Source organism: Zootermopsis nevadensis, unplaced genomic scaffold, assembly GCF_977971745.1.
Source record: "Zootermopsis nevadensis isolate Lab colony 2312 unplaced genomic scaffold, Znev_1.0 Znev_ptg000024l, whole genome shotgun sequence".
In the NCBI taxonomy this organism is placed as follows: domain Eukaryota; kingdom Metazoa; phylum Arthropoda; class Insecta; order Blattodea; family Termopsidae; genus Zootermopsis; species Zootermopsis nevadensis.
In genome coordinates, this window is record NW_028259156.1 from 4,978,367 (window position 1) to 5,000,505 (window position 22,139).

At 34.6% G+C, this 22,139-nt stretch overlaps 1 protein-coding gene and 1 long non-coding RNA gene across 4 annotated transcripts in view; one reads left to right on the top strand and one right to left on the bottom strand.

Moving 5' to 3' along the window:
- The window catches only part of LOC110833656 (uncharacterized), a 151,696-nt gene that overhangs the window by 91,476 nt on the left and 38,081 nt on the right, over window positions 1-22,139 (bottom strand). The window contains exon 2 of one of the 3 annotated variants that reach the window (XR_002544270.2): window positions 18,673-19,179. The exons of the other annotated variants lie outside the window; for them this stretch is intronic. This is a non-coding gene — a long non-coding RNA (uncharacterized LOC110833656). Of the gene's footprint in view, window positions 1-18,672; window positions 19,180-22,139 lie in introns of those variants that run through there. 3 annotated transcript variants of the gene reach the window in all.
- On the top strand, window positions 1,945-20,870 carry LOC110833655 (uncharacterized). Its single transcript, XM_022071974.2, is given in 9 exon segments — window positions 1,945-3,037; window positions 9,475-9,605; window positions 10,758-10,834; window positions 11,478-11,588; window positions 12,781-12,857; window positions 15,808-15,999; window positions 18,820-19,081; window positions 19,574-20,189; window positions 20,191-20,870. Coding segments are annotated over 8 exon segments (1,452 nt in total). The 5' UTR covers window positions 1,945-3,037; window positions 9,475-9,588; the 3' UTR covers window positions 20,291-20,870.

The following is a 22,139-nucleotide window of genomic DNA, read 5'->3' on the forward strand; positions in this document are numbered from 1 at the left end:
GTTACTTATATAATCTAACTACTGTAGGCTTGCTTGAATTAAGAATTGATGACAATAATAATAATCTTTTGAAACCCACTCTCATGGTTGCACATTACACCCCAGCCTCAATGAAATTTTAAATGTTCAGAATGTACTTTTTTAATTGTACTTAAGGCATTAGCTCAACATATGTTGTCACTTAATTCTTGTAAAAAAGTTCGTCACAAAACACTGCTTTTTTGCTTTTATCCTCTTTCTAATTTTCGCCGCAGTCCGAATAAAGTTTCAGCCATTCCTGGTTGACTATGAGCGAACACATACCGTTCCAATTTCTGTTAACACTGTTTAACTCAGTTGCAAGCACAGTACTGACAAAGTTAAAACTCCAGTGAGGGGTTCAGCAAAAGAATAAATATACACTTTCACTGCATTCCAATGATGGCTTCAATGTCCATAAGATAATCCTCCAGAGAGGAGGTATTCATCAGTCAGAAACTCAAAACAACAAAATATTAACTGTAAACGTTTCCCATAAAAGCATTGAAGCTAAGTGCATGAACCTGTCCAACTTACAGCAAAAGGGGTGTCCAATTAGAGGGGTTTTACTGTATAATGTTTCATGTGAAAGATGCCAATTAATGGCTTGTGAAATAATCCTGTCTGCCTGAATTTCAAATCCAGCTGTGAGGACATGAATCATGTCTTTGCTGACAATCAGAACAACACACATATTTTTATTTTGTTTTTCATATCATATATTTAGTTGAGTTAAAAATGTCTTACATTTTTTTAAATCTCTTATTAAGATAAAATAATACCAATGTTTCCACATATTTTGCTACCATGTTCATAAAATTGATGCATAATAAAAATATTGATCTCATTTAACATTATTTGAAACACTTTCTAAAATGGTGAAGACATTTCAACTTTATGTGGGTTGTCTGTCAACAACATAGAAGGAAAAAAATTTGTTTGTACTGTTTATCTTCATTGAGACCAGTAGTTATGGCTATAATCTATGTCGTACCCACACTGTTAACAAAATGTGCAATAAATGAACAAGAAGATCAGTGAGGCATGCAAAGAATTTATTTTAAAATCCTTTGTACTGCAAAGATACATAAAGTTTTCTGCTCTTGTTCCATACAAATAAATAAGTCTCTGTGGTACAGTACGCCAAGTTTTTGTGTCAATGTCTTGCCTTGTAAGTCATGTTACTGCCTTTGATGGGATAGTAAAGGGCATCAGCTTCTAGAATTAATTTATGCAAAGGACTTTGGATTCCTCCAGAGACAATAAAATGAATTGTATGTGTTAATTTATTCCTTTATGCTAAGATGCACATGTATTAATTTATAAATTTTACTATTTAACTTCTGTATTTGCTCTCGTCAGGCATCTATACAGAAGCGGTGTTCGACTCTCATTCGAGTGAAGTGTGGGATGCCACTGGAAACAAACTGCAGCTACCAAGTCACAAAGAAATTGTGGACCGGGTGACCACAGCATACTGCAGTTTGCAGGCTGCTGCATTGTTCAGTTCAAAATCGTATACATCTCAAAACGTTCCTTGAACAGACACAACTTCTACTGTGTATCTATTGCCCACATCTTGATTCTGGTGTCATGACTTTCAAAGGTTCTACCCACAGCCACCACGATCTCGTATGTTTAGTTCTTACACACTTGTTTCATTTTACACATTGTTCGTATCTTGTGAAGTGACGGATGCGGTCATCAAAATACTTGATTTTCTTAAGTTTCTTCATACTTTGTTGTCAGCTATTTAATTTATATTAAATAAAATAAATTCTAAAACATAAAAGAATTAACTAATCATGAGAAATTCATAAAATCTTCTATTTTTGTTGTGGTTGTTAATTTGATATTCTGGCAGCTTGGTAAGAATTTAGAATCTATATAGAGTGTATTTTATACATAGTTCTATGTCAACATGAGGCTTATGTTTGTAGCCATGAAGCAATATGGCACAGTTCATGGAAAACATTAACGGTGATCAAGTTTGAATTGTTGTTATACGAGAGATTTTTAGGTGTGTTTGTAACCCTGTTGAGTGCCTATTACATATGAAACAGCTCAAGAAAGGATAAACTGGTTTTGAAAAAAATTGATATTGAAGCATTTTACAAAAAAATTGTCAGGCCTTTTCAATTTTCATATAGATTGGGTAATTTTAATGACCACTTTACTTTTCTGAGCTTATCTCTATATGTTTACAGATGACATTTATCTTGGTTAACTAAATGGTTACTTTGTGATGGGAAATTCTCTGTGATGCTGTCGTGACCTAAGCAGACACCTTCCCCACAAAATAGTCAATGAAGAAGGAAATTGTGGTGAATGCAGCAAATTTTTATGCCGTGCATACAGAATTTGTTACATGATGTGAATATCATTAAATATTAAAGTTAAGTATCCCACTGGTTTGCAGCATGACAGTAATGTCACACTGTGATGTGGATTAAAAGTAATGTGATTCATATGGTTTATGACAAACGAGTTCTTAATTTTGATCTGATGAAAAACTGAAAGCTTGAGACTAATTTCCTTGTCCACTTTTGCTGACTTAAAGGTCCAAGAAATTTATAAAACCCCTGTTTTTAAAGTGGCTGATATGAATGATGGTGGCCGAATATTGGACCCTTCTGCACATCCACTGTCACATGCTCTTGCGATTTAGTCAGTGTGAGTGGTTTGTGTATGAAGTATTCAGTTTATTCAAGTGTGAAGTAGACACTATTCGTACACACATTACTTTCTGTGCCACCCATTTTTGTTTGTGTAGGTCAGTTTAGATAACTGCCAAAATTGAAAAGCTATACAATCAGTTGAGAGACAGATTTTCCAAAGGTCGTGTAAGAAAACAGTGAGAGATGATTTATTTTGTTTCTTTTAGGAAACTGTACGTAGAAGTTTTCTGGTCACTGGGCTTACAGTGGCTGCTAATAGGAGTGAAGATCACTTCAATGTGAATCTGTCAATGATTCCAGGTGCCAATAACTGTGTATAGTTCTCGGCATAGCAGTGTCCGGTAAGTTTTGTATGTCGTGTGGAAGTGACATGCAAAAGTGCTGTATTTATATGTAACAACATTCAGTGAACCCAAATTTTCCTAAAATTATAAGGACACATATATTTATATTGTCAAATACAAATGCTGTAGACTGGGACATGTTCATTTCCTTTTGAGCTCACCGTGTCATTTCCAGGGCTTTGGAGTCGCAGCCAGAAGCAATTTTAGGTGGAGTCAGAGTCGGTAAAAATGTACTGACTCCGACCTCGACATAAGAACAGTTTCGCTACCGTGTGGGCCGCTTAGGGAGATTCAACGATGCGTTAAGCCACATGGTGTGGGAATAATGCCTTGTAACTTTGGCTCCAGTACCTTAAGAATACAAACTGTCTACAAATCAACAGATTTCTGCACAAACCATTACACGTATATTTAAATACTGGGATACTGGGAACGACCCGTTCTTCAAGTTCCTGAGCACTGCGGATCCCAACTTATCATTGGCTTGATCTATCGACATTCGGTAGGACTCCTTGGACGAGGGATCGGCCCGTCGCAAGGCCTCTACCTGTACACAGGACAGCACAACGCAGAAAAACGCGGACAAACATCCATGGCTTAAGTGGGATTGGAACCCACGGTCCCAGCGACCAAGCGGCACAAGACTGTGGCACGGCCACTGCGGACCCCATATATTTAAATATAGGTGCTGATGAAATATCTTGTGGTACCATTTACCATTTTAGTATCACTCACCTCTATCTACCAAGTGCCAAGTTTAAGATGTGACCTTCATGCCCTCACATGGTATGGCAGTGCTTAGGAACAAGGTGATGTAGATTGTGGTGAAATGAATGTTACCGAACTTCAAACTGAGATCAAGTGATGGCATATCTTATTACCCCATATTGTTCCAGGATTATTAGTTAGGAACTGTTGACATAGCATCTTCTTGTCAATGTTTGTCTTCTGGGTAGCAACACTGTGTGGACTTGTTGTAGCTAGACATGAGTGTTTTGGAGAAATATACAGAAGATAAAGTGAGTACATTTCTTTGAGACATTGGTATCTCACTACAAGTCCAAATAGTGTTACTGCTCAGAACACCAATTTCCCATCATCACCATTCAGAAAACCTTATATTACTCCTTGTACCCCCTTGTGTACAGTTCCTTTATGATACTGAAATAACTGGGGGTGTTCAAATTTGATGTAGACTTTAGTATGTGTGATGTTGCCAGTATAACATAGGATGTAGAAAATAATAGTTGTTTGTTGCAACAGTAACAGTAAGAAAAGAATTGGTATCTGCATGTGGTTTTAGTTCAACTGAAATAATATTATTAAATCCCTCTAAGGAAGATGTGAATTTGCCTGTAACTCATCAGATGCTTTCAGCACAGATTGTGAAATATGAACTTTAGAATGCTGGAAAATAACAAAGATACGTACAGAGAAAAATAAAAGTGTGACAGCTCTAACCTCATGTAGAACTCCGAAAATGTATCCCAGATAAAATCATCTAGAGAAGCCGTGCAATAGATCTTAAACCAGGCCTGAAACAAGACTTTATGCTTATACACTGCCTGGTACTGAGGCAATGCTGCACCATAAACTGCTATTACCCCAGACGTAGTTAACCTAACATATTTACTCCCTGAAACCAGAAGGTTAAGGCTGCTGATTCAGAAGAATAGACACATATTTCTACTTTCAAATGTTATCATTTATTTTATGAAATCAAAACACAGAGTTACACTTTCTGTGCAATATGTTAACTTCAAAACTTTGAAGAGACGTGCCTACAATGAGATTTTTCTTCACCACAAAGGAAGGACAACATGCTATGACGCCATAACAGCTGGAGACTGTTTATGTGCCGTCACCAGAGATGGTGTGAACAGAGCGCGTTTAATTCAAATCATTTGAAAGATAATTTGGGTGGCGACATTACCTTAGGTGGTGGGTTTCCCACACTTCCGCTACTTCGTTTATAATTTTCACTATATTGTTCCCAATTTTGAAGGTTTCATATGTGCGTATACGTTCGAACTAATTTTCGACATTGGTACATACATTTAGTACTGCCAGAGCAGAGTACTTGTGATTGGTGCAAGCTACAACCGCCAATTCGGCCAAAAACAGTAATAGTTTCATTCTGAATTTTGTGCGTTAGCATCTGTACCACTGTCCATAGTTCTTTAATCTAACTATGAAATTAGAATTTATGATTGCATAGTGTTCAGTGAAGGGTATCTGCGAATTAATTTTAATTTGTTTGATTACATAAGTTGTGGTTACTGTGTTATTTGAATGTAGATTTTTTCCATCCAATTTATTTATTTTGTTTAATTCTTCGTTTACGTATTATAAGTTCTATTTATTAGTGCAGAATGAAAATTTAGTTTTTCCAATAGAGTTTGGAACCGATTTTAGAGCGTTAGAAAATAATAGTTTCAGTTTAATTGTAATTGTAATTGTGTTACAACTTTTCTTTCTTCCCTCCCTTTTCTATAATATGTTTTCATTTTTCCCTTTGTTAAACGTGTGTGAACAGGTTTATTTTAAATGTTAATATAATTTATGACACGTGTGAAGTGTTGGCATACAGGCATATTTGAATAAACGGAATTATTTTATTTCATTAAGGAAATGATGGTGATGTATTTCTTATATTAAGTGAAATAAGAACTTCGTTCATAATGGATGAGAATAACTATAGTGAACTGTCAAGCTTCTTCCCATTAAATGAGTGGAATGACATTTCAGAATATGATAAAAAACGTAATTACAATCTCCTAGAAAACTACAAGGTTTTGCAATCATGTGGTAAGTTTTTAAACTAGGAAAAATTTAGTATATTTACTTCAGAGTTACTCAGATTCCAATATTAAGTGCTTATTGGTTCGTGTTTTGTGGAAACCCTATAATCAATTATCAACTGTTTATATTAAAAAAAATTTAAATATTTATTTTACTTAGGAGTGATTGAAGAAATACAGGCCTACTTTTGGACATTTACGCTGTTAAATTAAACCTTTTTCACTATGGCATCATTTAAACTGACTTTAATGTCATTATTGTCTCATTTACTGCCTCCACACTGACATGTGAAATCACTTTTGATGACAGTTGCTAAGGAAATAACATTGTCTTTTAATTTTCTGAATTGGTCCATGTAGTTATTTTGAAGCATAAATTTATTCCGTTGTATCACACACTGTTAGTTCAGTTTTATTAAACTATGCTGTATCTGATGATTAATATTTAGGCAGTGGGAGGGTGATGCCAGCAATTTATGTAAGACCACAGTCTTCTGATGTCAGTAACAGGAGACTTTGAGTGCATTACCATTTATACAGGTTTCAAATGTGTTACATATGGGGGTACAAAATTTGGTAATGTGGTGACTATTCTCCTGTTTTGCACTGTGTACATCCCCAGAATACTGACATTTTTAATGTGATAGCAGAATGTATTCTACATCTTATAATTTGGTACATATCTTTTCTCTACCAATTAATTTCTGAGTCCAAAGAAGGCTTTATCACACACTTCCATTTCTTGGACAGTGCTCTTCTAAATGTAAGTTTTCTTTCTCATATGTCATGTTTCCTTGTTAATCATTGGATAGAATAGTTATATGGGGAAAGCTAGAAAGACACAGTTATTATACAGTCTCTTAAATAAATAACAATCAGAAATGAGGAAAAATGACTGAAACATGACTGAGCGAGTAATAATGATGTAGCTATGATTTAAACTTGTAATACTTATATATGTTCCTTATGTTTGTCTAGAGAAGCCAGCTGAATTTATAGACTGATATGTGTACAATTTTATTATTTTCTGCATAACATTGCAGTACAAATTTTATACAAAACTTGTTGCATTTATGACTCCATCCCAACTTGCACATTTTTGGCTACAATAATTAATTAGTTACTGGCACGGAACAAAATAGTAAATACTGATTTTGAACAGTGGCCATTTTTGTTTGTTTTATATTTTGTACAAAAACAAGCTTCATAGGTTTTATATTTTTTAAAAAACATATTATCATATAAAATTTCAGGAGAGTACATTCAAAGATGCTGGTACTAATCCAACTTCAGAAGTTCAGAAGTACAGGTAGAATGGTTTTAATGGAAATTGGCCATTTGTCTTAGGATAATGAAAGTGTGGACATCAACAGGGAGTGGGAAAATGTCAGAAACTGCATCAAAATTTCAGCAAAAGAGAAACTAGGATACTACAGGAGAAAGCAAAATAAACCGTGGTTTGATGAAGAATGTTCAAAATTAATAGATCGAAGGAAGCAAACAAAATTTCAATGGTTGCAGAACCCAAACAAAACAAATGCGGATAATCTATGTAACGTGAGACGTGAGGCTAGTAGAACCTTTAGGACTAAGAAAAGGGAATACCTGAAGGGCAAAATTGCTGAACTTGAGACAAATAATAAGGAAAAAAACATCAGAGACCTGTACAGAGGCATTAATAACTTTAAGAAAGGATATCAACCCCAGACTAATTTGGTAAAGGATGATAGTGGCAATTTGCTTGCAGATCCAATAAAAATTGTGAATAGGTGGAAAAATTTCTTTAGCGAGCTCTTAAATGTTCATAATACTGGTGATATTAGACAGATTAAAATGCATACAGCTGAACTGTTGGTGCCAGAACCTAGCTTAGATGAAGTGGAACTAGCCATTGGGAAGTTGAAAAGTTATAAATCTCCAGGAATTGATCAGATTCCGGCCGAATTAATTAAAGCAGGTGGCAAAGGGTTGCATATGAGGATCCATAAGCTTATTCAGTTAATTTGGGATAAGGAAGAGATGCCACATCAATGGAAGGAATCCATAATTATTCCTATTTATAAGAAGGGGGACAAGACTGAGTGTGGTAATTACCGAGGAATATCGCTGCTATCAACCTCATACAAAATTCTATCCAACATTCTTTTGGCAAGATTAACCCCATATGCGAATGAAACTATTGGGGATCATCAGTGTGGGTTCAGACGAAACAGATCAACGATTGATCAGATCTTTTGCATTCGTCAGATACTAGAGAAAAAATGGGAGTTCGGTGGGACTGTACATCAGTTATTTATAGATTTCAAAAAAGCCTATGACTCTGTGAAGAGAGAAGTGCTATATAATATTCTTATTGAATTTGGTATACCAAAGAAGCTAGTGGGTCTAATAAAAATGTGCTTAAATGAAACCTGCAGCAAAATTCGAGTAGGTAAATATGTATCTGAGACATTCCTCATCAAGAACGGTCTAAAACAAGGAGATGCTTTGTCTCCCTTGCTCTTTAACTTTGCGCTAGAATACGCCATCAGGAAGGTCCAAGGTAGGCAGGAGGGTTTGCAATTGAACGGGACACATCAGCTATTGGCATATGCTGATGATGTTAATTTATTGGGGGACGATATAAATACAATAAAGAGGAACGCAGAAGTTTTACTAGAGGCTGGTAGACAAGTGGGGCTGGAAGTAAATTCAGAAAAAACTAAGTACATGTTAGTATCTCGTCATCAGAAGACAGGCGGGCAAAATTATCTTAGGGTAGCTAATAAATCCTTTGAAAGGGTTACAAAGTTCAAATATTTGGGAACAACAATAACAAATCAAAATGATACTTGTGAGGAAGTTAGGAGGAGACTAAATTCCGGAAATGCTTGCTACTTCTCAGTCCAAAATATTTTGTCTTCCCGTCTGATTTCTAAGAACCTGAAAATTAAAGTATACAAAACAATAATCTTGCCTGTTGTTTTGTATGGGTGCGAAACATGGTCTCTCACTCAGAGGGAGGAACACAGATTGCAGGTGTTTGAGAATCGGGTGTTGAGGAGGATATTTGGGCCTAAGAGGGAAGACGATGGGGCGTGGAGAAAACTGCACAATGACGAGCTTAAAAATCTGTACTGCTCCCCCAGTATTGTGAGGGTGATTAAGTCGAGAAGAGTGAGATGGGCGGGACATGTAGCGCGCATGGATGGGACAAGAGGTGTGCACCGGGTACTGGTTGGGAAACCTGAAGGGAAGAGACCGCTGGGGAGACCTAGACGTAGATGGGAGGATAATCTCAGGCGGGATCTATCCGAGATAGGAGTTGAAGGAAACTGGATTTTGTTGGCCCAGGACAGGGTCCGGTGGAGGGCTTTGGTTAATTCGGTGATGAACCTTCGGGTTCGGTAAGCCATCTAGTTAGTTAGTTAGTCTTAATAGTTACTAGTGAAACACAAGCATAAGCAAAATTATACTAAATTAAAAAACGAATATCAGTAAGACTATTCTTAATAGAAGTTCTGACAGTAAGATTCTGTAACCTGAATCACTGCTAAGTATTTTTTTTGGAAAAATGTTTATGAAAGTAAGAAGATATTCTATATAAGTTAGTTATAATTATATGTAAAAAATATGTTTCATTTTTTTGTACAGGTTTGCCTACAAAAAAGCCTGATTTTCTGTGCGTGACAAAGAGAAAATCCGAGGAACAGAACTGCAAGAAAATTAATAAACGTATTAAGTTCAAACCTCAAATAAAGAGGAAGGATGGGAATGTGTCCATTGTAAGTTTCAGGATCAGTTATCACTCTTTTTTATAAAGTTTTGTGGTCAGTTAGAGGCTCATATATTTTTCATACATGTTATTAAATATAAAACTGCAATATTATTTACGGCAGTAAATAATAGTTAAGTATAGTGACTATAGTAAAATAAACTCAGAGAGAAAAGTAAAATGTTTCCATAAGGTATAAAGAAATAGTTGAATTTGTGATATAATCCATTGAGTGCTTCAATATTTTTATAAGTAATAAGGCCATTATGAGGCCTAAAACTTGAAACTTCTAGGTCTTTGATTTACAGAAGAAAAATTGAGTTATCTGATGAAAATAAATTGTTAAATTTACATCATTAGAGTTACGGTGCTTAAGTAAGTTCACAATTATTGTACTTGAAAAGGTCATCCAAGAGTTTGTTTTTCTAGTGTTGCACTTGAAGATGCGAATGGCTCATGGCTTATGGGGAATTTTCAATGAGGGCTCTTCTTAAGGAAGGGTTTATGCAGGTACTGAGATGTATAAGCGGTTGTTGCAAAATGGATGTCTGTCACATGTGAAAGCCATCACACCAGCTAAATTGTACAAATTCTTGGTCTTTATTTTTTTCTGAGAATTGAGCAACATCACTCATTACAACAAGATAATAAGTTAAGTAACTAACTAGCCATCCAACTCCATGGAGCAAAGTCTATAAAAAGCTAATAATATGTTCAGCTAATCAAGAAATTCCTTGCATTTTATGAACTGAACTGAAAGGATCATTACCATGTCCACACACAGCTGAAAGTGATTTTAACAAGTTATTAAAAAATTTTACTATAACCCACTTTAAGTTTTTGGTGCCATGATGACATCCCTTATGAAATCACAAGATGGAAATTATATTGAGGTATCTAAGTATAGTTAATTGTATACTCATTTATAAGGAAGAAAACATGCTCACACACACACACACAACTGTTTATAGGCACATATACATACACTTACCAAGGCTTCTATTGTATCTGTATTCATTTTGGCATTTATGCATTCATTCTTCCATCCACCCATGTAATTTTAATAATTTTATGTATGAAGATGTGGATTTTGTGCTAAGGAGACTGGCTTATGAATGAAATTGGTTACTTTTCAAAAACTGTTCTTTGTGACCTATTTCAGCCAAATTGTGGGACTGTCTGCCCTTAACGATGCCATCAGGAAGCTTGAAAGTGAACTTGAAAGTCGGGTGGAAGCAGGTGAATCATTTTAGAATACCTACTTAAAAGAAACATATTTTTTCATATCTCTGTAGTTAGAATTACTCACGTGTACTTTGCAACGATGAGTGCCAGTCAGATTAGCTATGTCTTCTTAGACATATCATCCTATTCCAGGGGAATAGATTTTTATCAGATTTGGTATCAATGGATTGTTGAAGAATATGAATAATTGCCTTACACGAAGGCTTGGATATAATTTTAGAAATAGTGTCGTACAAATTGAAGAAATTTCATGCAAAATGTGTAGTCCTTAATGAGACATTTTTGTAAAAAATAATTGCTTTCTGATACTACTGACAGTGACTGTTGTATACTTGGACTTTTTCTTAAAATAAACTGGATTGAAATTAAGATTTGAGGTTCTCATGGCAGTGAATATTAAGATGATAGTCTTTACATTCTTTGCATTATGAATACTGTCTGCTGATATATTTATACACACGCGCGCGCGTGCACAGACACGAACATTTGATACATATACTACATGTTACTGTAACTGTCATCCACTTAAGCGTAACAATAGATTGCAGATAATATAAGAACATAAGAATATCTTTTCAACATATGATTTAATTCATTAACTCTTACATATGTATTTTGTACTTTGGTGATATTTCAGAGAAAGGCTCAGAAAAAGAGTCTGATGTTCCTGCGAGGCGTTATCCTAAGCGATCAGTAGCTCGAAAGAATTACATGGATGGAAATGCACTACATGATGATGATTACATATGTAAGTGCATTATAGTATTAATTTTATGAAGTTTTTCTGTAAGGAAGAGATGATTACTTTGTTTATTTGTTTTTGTATGTCTCTTGCTAATAATTCTTAATTAATTTGCTGACTTTTATGAAAATTACTATGGAAGTTATGTGATGGTTAGCCACTCCAATATTATACTTTCTACAGTGTTGGCAAAATGGCTGTCACTTGTCCTTTTTTCATGCCACGTTATAACACTCTGAGTGTTTGTATCATAATAGGTCTTTGAAAAATGTTCATAGTTCATGAAGAACATTTACATTGAATATGGAATTAATTTGCTGTATATTTGATAGTAGAACCTGGCATGCTCTTACCAAAGCCTGCCTTTGGCTATGATACTGAACTAGTTCATTCCACCTCCCATCCTCTCAGCCTGTTTGCCTAAATCTGTCTTCCAAGTGGCCATTTTCCAAGAAGATTCTCCACCAAAATTTTGTAAGCATTACTTGTCTGCCGAATTCAAACTCCGTGTGTATCCCACTGTAACCAGCTAGATTTTGCTCTCCTGACAGTTTTAAATGAACTGTATAAAACATTAGATTCTTCATTCTAGCATTCATGTGATTAATGACATCTTTTGAGAGAACATCATACTACACATTGCTACCGTAATTCGATTCAACTTCGAAAAAAGTCCATAGATAACATCTATTAAAGTGTGTATACATTTTTTGGGGATGGGGGGATAAAAGAATTTCAGGTTCATCTCATAGTCAGGTGATGTACAAAGAACATATTTAAAAATATGTGTATTGCTGTTTGGAGCACACCTTTCCACTATTGTGTAGAATTCTAAATTCTGTATATTTGGAATACTAAAAGTTTTAGGGGCAGAGAAGAGAGAATAATACTAAAAACAAAGTAAAAAATAAATGAGGGGATTAAAATAAAAAAGAACTGTCCAGTCAGTAACCAGTGAATGTGTTTACTATTAGTACCATGTGTTCAAAGAAATGAATCCAAGAGCCTGCTGGAGATTTTTTATTATTTAGTTTTTAGCTGTTTGCCCCACTGACAAATCATCTCTTAAAATAATAGAATTTTATACGTGTTGTGGTTTATGGCCATATTGCATATAATCTTAACTGATTCTCATCACATTTTCTTGAATTCAGTTGTTTTAATTTTAATTATAGTGGTGATGACTTTTGTTTTGCAGTTTGTGATGACTGTAACCAGGAGTGGGCGGGTGATTGTCTTGTTCATGGGGCTCTCACTGTTGTTGAAGATCTTAAGGTAATCAGCTCTGTCCTTTCCTTCTGCATGTAATTGGAACTTCTTTTTCACTCAAAAACAGGTAATTTTTATAGTGTGTGTATGCACACAAACACAAATAAACACATTTTCATATACACATCAGTTGTATTCGCCTAATGGAGCCTGCAATAAATTTTGCTATTCCTGGACAACTAATGAAATTTAAAACCTACATGGATATGCATCACATGACAGTAAAAGTTTAATATCAGTGTGTGATATTTAGTTCACAAACCACATACCCTAAATGCCATGTAGACATATGCCCTGAATATGAAGGCAGTGTTTTCCTCCAAGATGTTAGTTTCTACCTACAAGTCCATACACGTGTCCAAGAAAAGATGTATACACGCATTCAGTTAATGAAATAAATGTATTTTAATAAACTAAACCGTTACATACATCAGCATTGGCACTTGGTTAATATAGTGTTAAAATCAAATTAAACCTGTGGCATAACAGCTCCAGAGAGCCAAAGCCGACTAGCTTGACTGCTGGCCTCACGTTCACATGCCTAATCAGAGGTGAACGATCATCCAACCAGATATAGGGTGACGTGTGGTCAGCATGACGAACCCTCAGCCATTGCTAGTTTTCATGACCGGATTACGCTACTCATTGTAGCTCCCCAATTTCCTCACGATGCTGGGTTGGCACCGGTCCCATACACTGATCGAAAGCCCATGAGAAAATTTCTTCTCCCCTGAGATTCGAACCAGCGCGCATTCTGTATCACCGGTCCGAAGCATGATGCCTCAGACCGCTTGGCTGTAGGTGTTCAAAATTACCATCGTTAGCACTGTGGCACAACTGACAGCAATGAGCAGTTGACAGAGGGTCCACCGAGGACTGTAGCGCCAACTGAAGAAGAATAAGAAGAAAGAGAGCAGCTGACAGACAATTGTTGCTGTTGGAATGGCTCTGCAAGACAGTTAAATTTCTTGCTGGAGATCTTGGAGTGTTAGTACATTTCCGCTGTACACCAAGAAAAAGTCAAGTGATGTTAAATATGGCAATCATGGCATTTACTCAATCGACCGTTTGTCATTTTGTGTATCTAAATCATGGAAGAAGATATTGCAGTACCATCTGATAAGTGTGAATCACACTAGGTTCTGCTCACAAACACAACACACAGATCGGTAACAAGGTTAATATTCCATATTATAATGTGTATACATCTTTTTGGGACACCTGTATATGTTTTTCAGCAACATGGAAACCAAAAGATGGCTACCCTTGTTGACTGTTTTGCTTAAAGTTCTCAAAATAGGTGTCATTAGACTGAAGGTCCAGAGAGATACTTTTGTAAGATGAAATTGTAAATGCCTTAAATTTGTTTGGTTTTATCCTCTTGAGTGTCCTTTGAATACCTTCTTTTAATAACTGTTGCAAGCACAAATTGTATAAAATGAGTCTTCATGGTCAAAAGGCACAGTAGTATAGAAATCACGTGTTTGTATAAAAAATACTTTCTACATGATCAGCTGTTCTAATCTTGTTGATTTAGTGTCCTGTATGAAGAAAGTTTACCTTTGACCAATTTGTAGTAACAGTCAGTTGTGCAGAACTAGAAATAAAAGTACAAAATGTAGCAGTTGTCTAGGTTAAGTCGATGGGCATGAATCATGATATGAGACCATTTCAATTGTTATTTAATGACAGCTTTATGCATTTGAATGCAGAATTGGATGGTAGTTCAGTGGAGGGAATCTTCCATCTAAAGGGGGAAGATAATAGTTCAGTACATTATTAGGAGATCATTAAATTTAAATTGAATTATTCAGTTCAAACTGTTATGACAATATACAATTTTTATCATCACGTTTCTTTCTCTTTTCTCTGTCTCTGACATTGCATGGTGTACCTTCAATAATTATCCCTCAGATGTAAAACGTAATGGTTGAAATGATCCTTTGTTTCCTTCATCAAAGTTTGTAACATTCTGTTCAAATGAATGTTTTATGTCTAAATCTGTAAACAGAAGAAATCATTTGCAAAGTACTGTATGAATTTGGCAAACTTCTAGTAGACTACATGGTGCTACAAACCCGAAGACATCCATCTTCCTTCACAAAAGATTCAGATGTCCCAGCCAGAGGACTTCATAAACATAGAGAAAACCAGCCAAGGCTTTTAGTACTGGTACACATAGTAATGCTTTAAATGAAACAGATCTTTCTCTCTCTCTCCCTAAGAGGTATTCTCTTCACTCAGGTCATCTGATAACCAAGCCTTTCCATCTAGCTCTGTCATGACACAACTCCTCGATAGTATCTCTCCATGTTCTTTTATTTCATTCTCTGCAACATCTTTCCTAACCAGTTGCTCCCATCTTGACAGTGTTTTCTCTTGTGGGTGTTTTCCTTTTATTTTCATGATAAATCCTTCCTTGGAATGCTCTCTTTGTGCATTTTCAAAATGTGTCCATACCGTCTTATTCTGTTATTTGTTACTTTGTTGTTTTGTCCCAAAAGATATATGACTTAAAATTGTATCTAATTAGTTCTTATTTTATCTCATTTGATTCTTCCTTAACAATTCTTATAGTCTCATCTCTGCTGCCATTAAATCCACCATCTGTCATGGTTCATGTCTAAGTTTCTGCTCTATACATTAGAATTTGCATCTAGTAATTTTTAAATAGGCATATTTTTATATATCTTGAATTATTTTTGTATTTTTTTGTTTAATACTTCCATTTATTACTATTTTACTCCTTTAGTAGTAAGATAGATAGCAATTATAAATACCCAAGGTATGTTGAGTGTGTATTTTTATACACTTTTGCTTTATTTTTCTTTACTTTACTTTTATTCGTACTTTTATATAATTGTACTTTGATATACTTCTATATTTTTATGTTGAAATATTTCAGTTGTCATGAATTCTTTATTGTCAGAGTGACCTGATGTCTTTCTTGTTTTAGGTTCCAGCACACCCTGGAGATCCAACTTGAGCTGACAGAACAGTGCCCTTTCAGTTGTGCATAGCTCAGTCTGGCATCAGTGTTGCAGGCTCTGGTGTGTGGACAAGGGTACCTCTACCAAAGGGGTTGAGATTTGGTCCATATGAAGGTGCAAAAGCAGAAAGATCAAACAGGAATGGCTACTGCTGGCAGGTGGGGGATAATAGTTTTAATATTTAATTACAAGCACTTTGTTCCTTAGGGTGGGTATTTAACTATGTTGTATTGCCAGCTTACATTATGTAACATCACATAAAAGAATACATACCAACGTGTATTCCTGGGTGTTCATTTCTCCTATGATGTTTTCCAACTAGCATTTTTGATCTCTCCCATGTATGATGCACATTCTCCCCAGCTCACCCTTACTGTTTTAATTACATTAGATGATGACTACACATTATGAAGTTCCTTGTCAAGTAATTTTCTCCATCCACCTGTTGCTTTACCTCTCTTGGGTCCAAGTATTTTCTCAAACACTGTCAAAAAGTTCGTTTCTCACAGTGCCAAATTTTCCAGGGATTTATGAAGAATTTATTTTAAATTCTAGAACATTAGCTTTTAGAATGCAGTTATGGAACCTGGCTGTTCATGATACATGTATTCCATGCCTAGCTACAGGAGAATGAATGTTGTCTTTTATGGTGTCATTAATTATTTGTTTATTCACATGTAGGAAATTCCAGTACTGAAATTCATCAATGTCTGTCTGTGTTTGCAGTGTTCAGTTTGAGGGTTCTGCCATAATCCAGTACAGTTTGCACATTTCTTGGAATATTAAAGCCCACTCTTGATGTTGCCAAAATTCATGCTCTGGGCATTACTGTTACAAATACAAACAATGTCCATGTTGAAGTCAGTATTCTAACTAATGGACATATTAGTACACTTGAAATGAAATAATAAGTGATATTCTTCTGTCTTATTTTTCTACTTTTGTATTAATGTATAGATTAATTTTTTGTCTGTTTTACATGGCTTCCAAAATGTCAGTATTTTATGGCCACTTGAAGTGGCTGATTGTGAGACTTCATAGATTTTCTTCTAGAGCATTAGAACATTTTTAAGACACCTTTTTAGCAAATATGATCATTTTCCCTACTAATTTTCTCATTATTTTCCATCTTTGCTTAGTTTTGTCTTCTGTATCTGTAAATCATTTCCTCTGTGGCCTCTTTTTCTTCATAACTGCTTCTGCAATTCTGTCATTCCACCAGGGCATTTCTTTGTTTCTTTTTTACATTCTCCCACATATTTTTCTATGTAGTAATGCGCCCTTAAATATCTTCTATTCATCTGTTGACAGTTTCATCCTTTTGTATTTTTGCTTTTATCTTATTTTGGTATTCTTCTGTAATTTCCCTGTGTCCATGTAGCCTTCTTAATTAGCATGGTGAAGACATAATTTAATACCAATTGCTGCCCTCAGCAGAAAGTGGCTCATGAAAGGGAACGGATTTGCTTGTTGATGTACACTGACTTTTTAAACTTGAAAGTTATTTTACTTCTGGCTTTCAGTAGTGTACAAAGAATTAGTATCATAATAACATATTCCTCGATCACATCTCTCGTCTTCAGTGTGAGTATTTATGTAGGAGTTATGCTGTCTCTCTAAACCATGTATGCATTCTGGCATCTTACTCCATCAAAGTAAGATAATTTATAAACAGGATTAAGAGAAATTCATTGAAGAGTTATAATGTTTACATATTTTTATGAATTCACTTTATCCAATTGTGATCTTAGTCGCTTACTTTTGTTTCTTAAGGGCAAGAATTAAGCTTGTGAGCTCACCACGTGTTCTTTTCTCATCCTTTGAATCAGTTGAATGATTTTCACAAAATTTAGTATGGACATAATGGCATTAGAGGACACCCAATCCTTTTAATTTTTAATTTTCTACAATCAGTAATAACACCACTACACAATTTAGGGCCCTGAAATTATATATATATATATATATATATATATATATATATATATATATATTAACATATATTAAAAAAAGTACAGAATTATTTTTTTTATTTCTATTTTGAGTGGTGTAAAACAAAAAGGTTACTGCCTGAAGTAAAAATTTACCTTCTGATTTGATGTTGATAACTAATACAATTTGCAGTGAGCCACTAGGAATCTGGTGTGGAAATATGTCGTAAAAATTTCAATAAATTATTTATGAAATATTGTTTATAAGTCAAGAATTACAAACAGAAAAACAACATAAAACACTGAGGTTTTGTCTGGCATCTGTACTGAAGTAATAAGTTGTTTCAAGAATCGAAGAAGAAATAGAATTATCTTCGCTGCTGCTGCTGCTGTTGCTCCCACTACAATCATCGCCACAGCAATTTCAGCCTTTGTTAATACTAGAAGTAGTAGTAGTAGTAGTAGTATTAATAATAGAGTTCTTATTTCTCAAAATTGAAAACCAAATTACAATTTGGCATTTATTGAGGGATGGCATTACATTAGAATTAATGAATTTTAAATATGCTGAAATAAAACTTGCCTATCCCATAACGTAATAAAAGAACAAACAATAAAGCTAATAGGAACCAGGTAATTTCTAAAAGACATTAAATTATATTTTAATAGGATAAAATTATTGTCTGTGCCACATCTCATTGAAAGAGGGCACTAAGAAGTTTAGGACATAGATACAAGGTTAATATTAAATTGAATCTTCGGAAGGCCGAAACATATTGTTCTGGTGAATGGACTTTGAATTGAGTATATATAAGTGATGAACAAGGAAAATCAAGAATCATCATGACACACTGGGATGCTACACTAAAGACTTGTAGTAATTATGAATTTTGTGATTCCAAAATGAGTATTATATAGATGTAAACATTTATTTTGGAAATTAAAATTATGCTATCTTAATTTTTTTTAAATTTCCCTCAGTTGTTATACACACTTTTTAATAACTTCCCAACATATTATTATTATTATTTGTTGTGTGATTTGCAGATTCATCACAACAGTCGGCCATTATATTGTGTGGATGCCAAGGATTGTGGTATTGCCAATTGGATGCGCTATGTCAATTGTGCTCGCCATAAAGAAGAGCTAAATTTAAAGGCATTTCAATATAAAGATGAAATTTACTATCGAACATTCCAGCACATACCTGCGCATGTTGAGCTGCTTGTGTGGTATGGTGATGAGTATGGTCGAGAACTGAGTATTGATGTTAAGAATTTTCACAAAACTCAACAAAAACAGTGCCATAGTGAGTAATTTTACAACTGAATTTTTCTTCTAAAAAGTATGTTGTATTTATTTCTGTTATTCCTTATATTTCCTTGACTTCAGTCATCCACTGTATGTCTGAAAGATTTAATGTAGGTTTAACATGCTGAAGCCTGTGAAAATGCATAGACTATTTTTTTAATTAGGAAATGAGTTAGCTTCTAATTACATTTGATTTAAACTAATTCAGTAAGTAAATTATATGTGTCCCTCACTATCTGTTGATTTCTACATTGTTTTTTTAGCATAAATAATTATAAATCTAAAGGGAAGAATTTAAATTACACCTGAGAAAAAATAATTAATTTAAAATCTTGACTGAGCCATGTGCAAACCATGATACTCATTGTGACCACCATCTAACTCTGGAAGGCTAACAGAAGGTGGTACTCATTGATAGGTGTCATATAACTATAATTTGGCAGCCACAGGAGATGTTCCTTTGATAAGCTACTGATACTGTCCTTTGTAGATGTGTTCCGATGTGTTGGATGTGGTACTACATATTCAAGCCCATTGTATTTGGAGAATCATAAGAGTTATTGTCGTGGACTAAAGGGTATGAGGTTAACGCAAAGTGGAAGAGAGGTTGGTGTTAAACGCAGTCAAAGCAACAGTATTCATAGTAAGCTACAATGTGGTCAAAAACAGTACCAGTGTAGTGGTCATGACAGTGATCGACCGACCAGCCTGAGCTATGTTAAACCAGTGAATTTAAGCATTGAAGGTGATATGTGTGACAAGGTCTCCTGTACAAATTCTGGTTACTCCAAATATATTAGAAACAATTTATATCAGTGTCCTGCTTGTGGTCAGAATTTAGCATTTCAAAGCAGTCTTATAGCACACATTATGAAACATGAGAGAGAGAAATCACATGAATGTGAAAATTGTGGTTGTAAATTAGGTGGAAGACGTAATCTGTACGCACACATGAATGTCAAACCTTATGAATGTGAGGAGTGTGGTCACATTTTAGTTCAAAGATCTGATTTAAATACACATATGAGAGGTCACACGGGAGAGAAGCCGTTTGGATGTGAGGAGTGTAGTCACAAGATTGCTCATAGATCTAATTTAAATAAACATGAGAAGTCACATGGGAGAGAAGCCATTTAAATGTGAGGAGTGTGGTCACAAGTTTACTAAAAAATCTATTTTAAATACACATATGACAATCCACACTTGAGGGAAGCCATATGAATGTGAGGAGTGTGGTTACAAGTTTTTATAACGTGGGATTTGAAATTCTGCAGGAGATCTCACAAGGGAGAGAAGCCGTATGAATGTGAGGAGTGTGGTTACAAGTTTGCTCAATGATATATGAATAGAAGAATAGTTACCACAGATATCTGTTATGATTACACAGCATTATAATGCTTATTGGAGAAAAGATTGTATAAGAAGCATTATAACAAGTGTTTACATATTGAATCGAATATGACAGAAAAGAAATCACACCAAGAATGAAGTTAATGACTATCACAAAGCAACATCCACTTGGAACAATATTAGTGCTGCATAATATGAAGAATGTTTAAGAGTTATTGGTTATTGGTTGTATATTGATGTTATTGTTTGTACAATTCCTTCTCATTATTGTTTACTCATCACTGAAAATCTTTGAAATTTAGAAATTTATTTATTACTTCAAATCCATTCTTCTCATTGGCTATTTTTGTTATAAGTGAAGGGAATTGGGGTTTTAGGAAATATAATTGTAATGCTCAATACAATGTGTAGATGAAAGAATTATTTGATTGAATAGCTAGTGGTCTCTTACTTTTCCATTAGTATAGAGCATTGCTTTTGTTATACCATCAAAAAATTACTCCTGTTAGCAGAGCTCTGCCTTGGACATTTTTCTACATTTTTGATATTTCGAAAATTTTAAAAAAAATTAAATTTTTCTTCAAAATTCTCCCCGCAGGATCAATGCCAGAACCGGTCTCTGCATAACCCGGTCCCTGCTGCACACTGTCTGACAGACGCGTCTCTGACGTACAATGTCTCTGCCTGATCCATTCCCTGTATCACACAATTACTGCAAGGCCATCTCTGCAAAGACCTGGTTGATCAGATGCCAGGTGAGGCACAGACCGAATGAAGCGGAGAAAGTGTGAGACAGAGAGTGTCGAGCATAGACCGTGTGCGTCACAGAAAGTGACCAGCAAAGAGCGGGTAAGGCAGAGATCGAGTAAAGCAGAGACAGGTTGAAGCATGGACTGAGTCCGGCTGAGACTGGTTGAAGTAGATAGAGTGGCAGAGACCAGATCTGATAGGGATGGGTTAGGTCAAATTCTGGAAAAAAAAATCTAATTTTTTAAAATATTCTAAAAATAGAAAATGCTGCAAATTGTCTGAAAATCGCAAAAAACCAAAAATTAAAAAATTAGAATTTGAAATATTTCAAAAAATTTAGTTTTAATTATTCGTGTTTTTTCCGTCTAATCACAATTGTATATAAATAAAATATCATTTACATATTTGGTACAACTTTTTACTACATGTTTCGGTTACATTGAACCATCTTCAGGTGTAAAGTTAAAAGTCAAAAATTATAATCTTATAAACTAAAACTTAATTACTGTTGTGTAACTTCTGATGATGTTTACTTCCAAATGCATTGGAGTGAGGGTATATTTTGAAGTGATAGTGGTTTAACATTGGCCTGTAACGTAAATAATTTAAAATATTTTTAATTATTACTGAACTTGAAAGAACGAGTATAGAAGACAAAAATATAAATAAAAATGGAAGGTAAAATGTAAAAATGAACATACCGAGGAAGAGCGTAGAAACATGTAGTAAAAAGTTGTACCAAATATGTAAATGATATTTTATTATCTTATCTTATGTACAATTTTATTTATATACAATTGTGATTAGACGGAAAAAAACACGAATAATTAAATTTTAATTCACAATATGACGCAATTATATCAAATTATCAAATTTAGTTTTGTAAGCGTTTTGGACATTTTCCTACACTGTTTGATTTTTCGATTCTTTTTTTCTTTTTTTCTTCCAAAATTCTC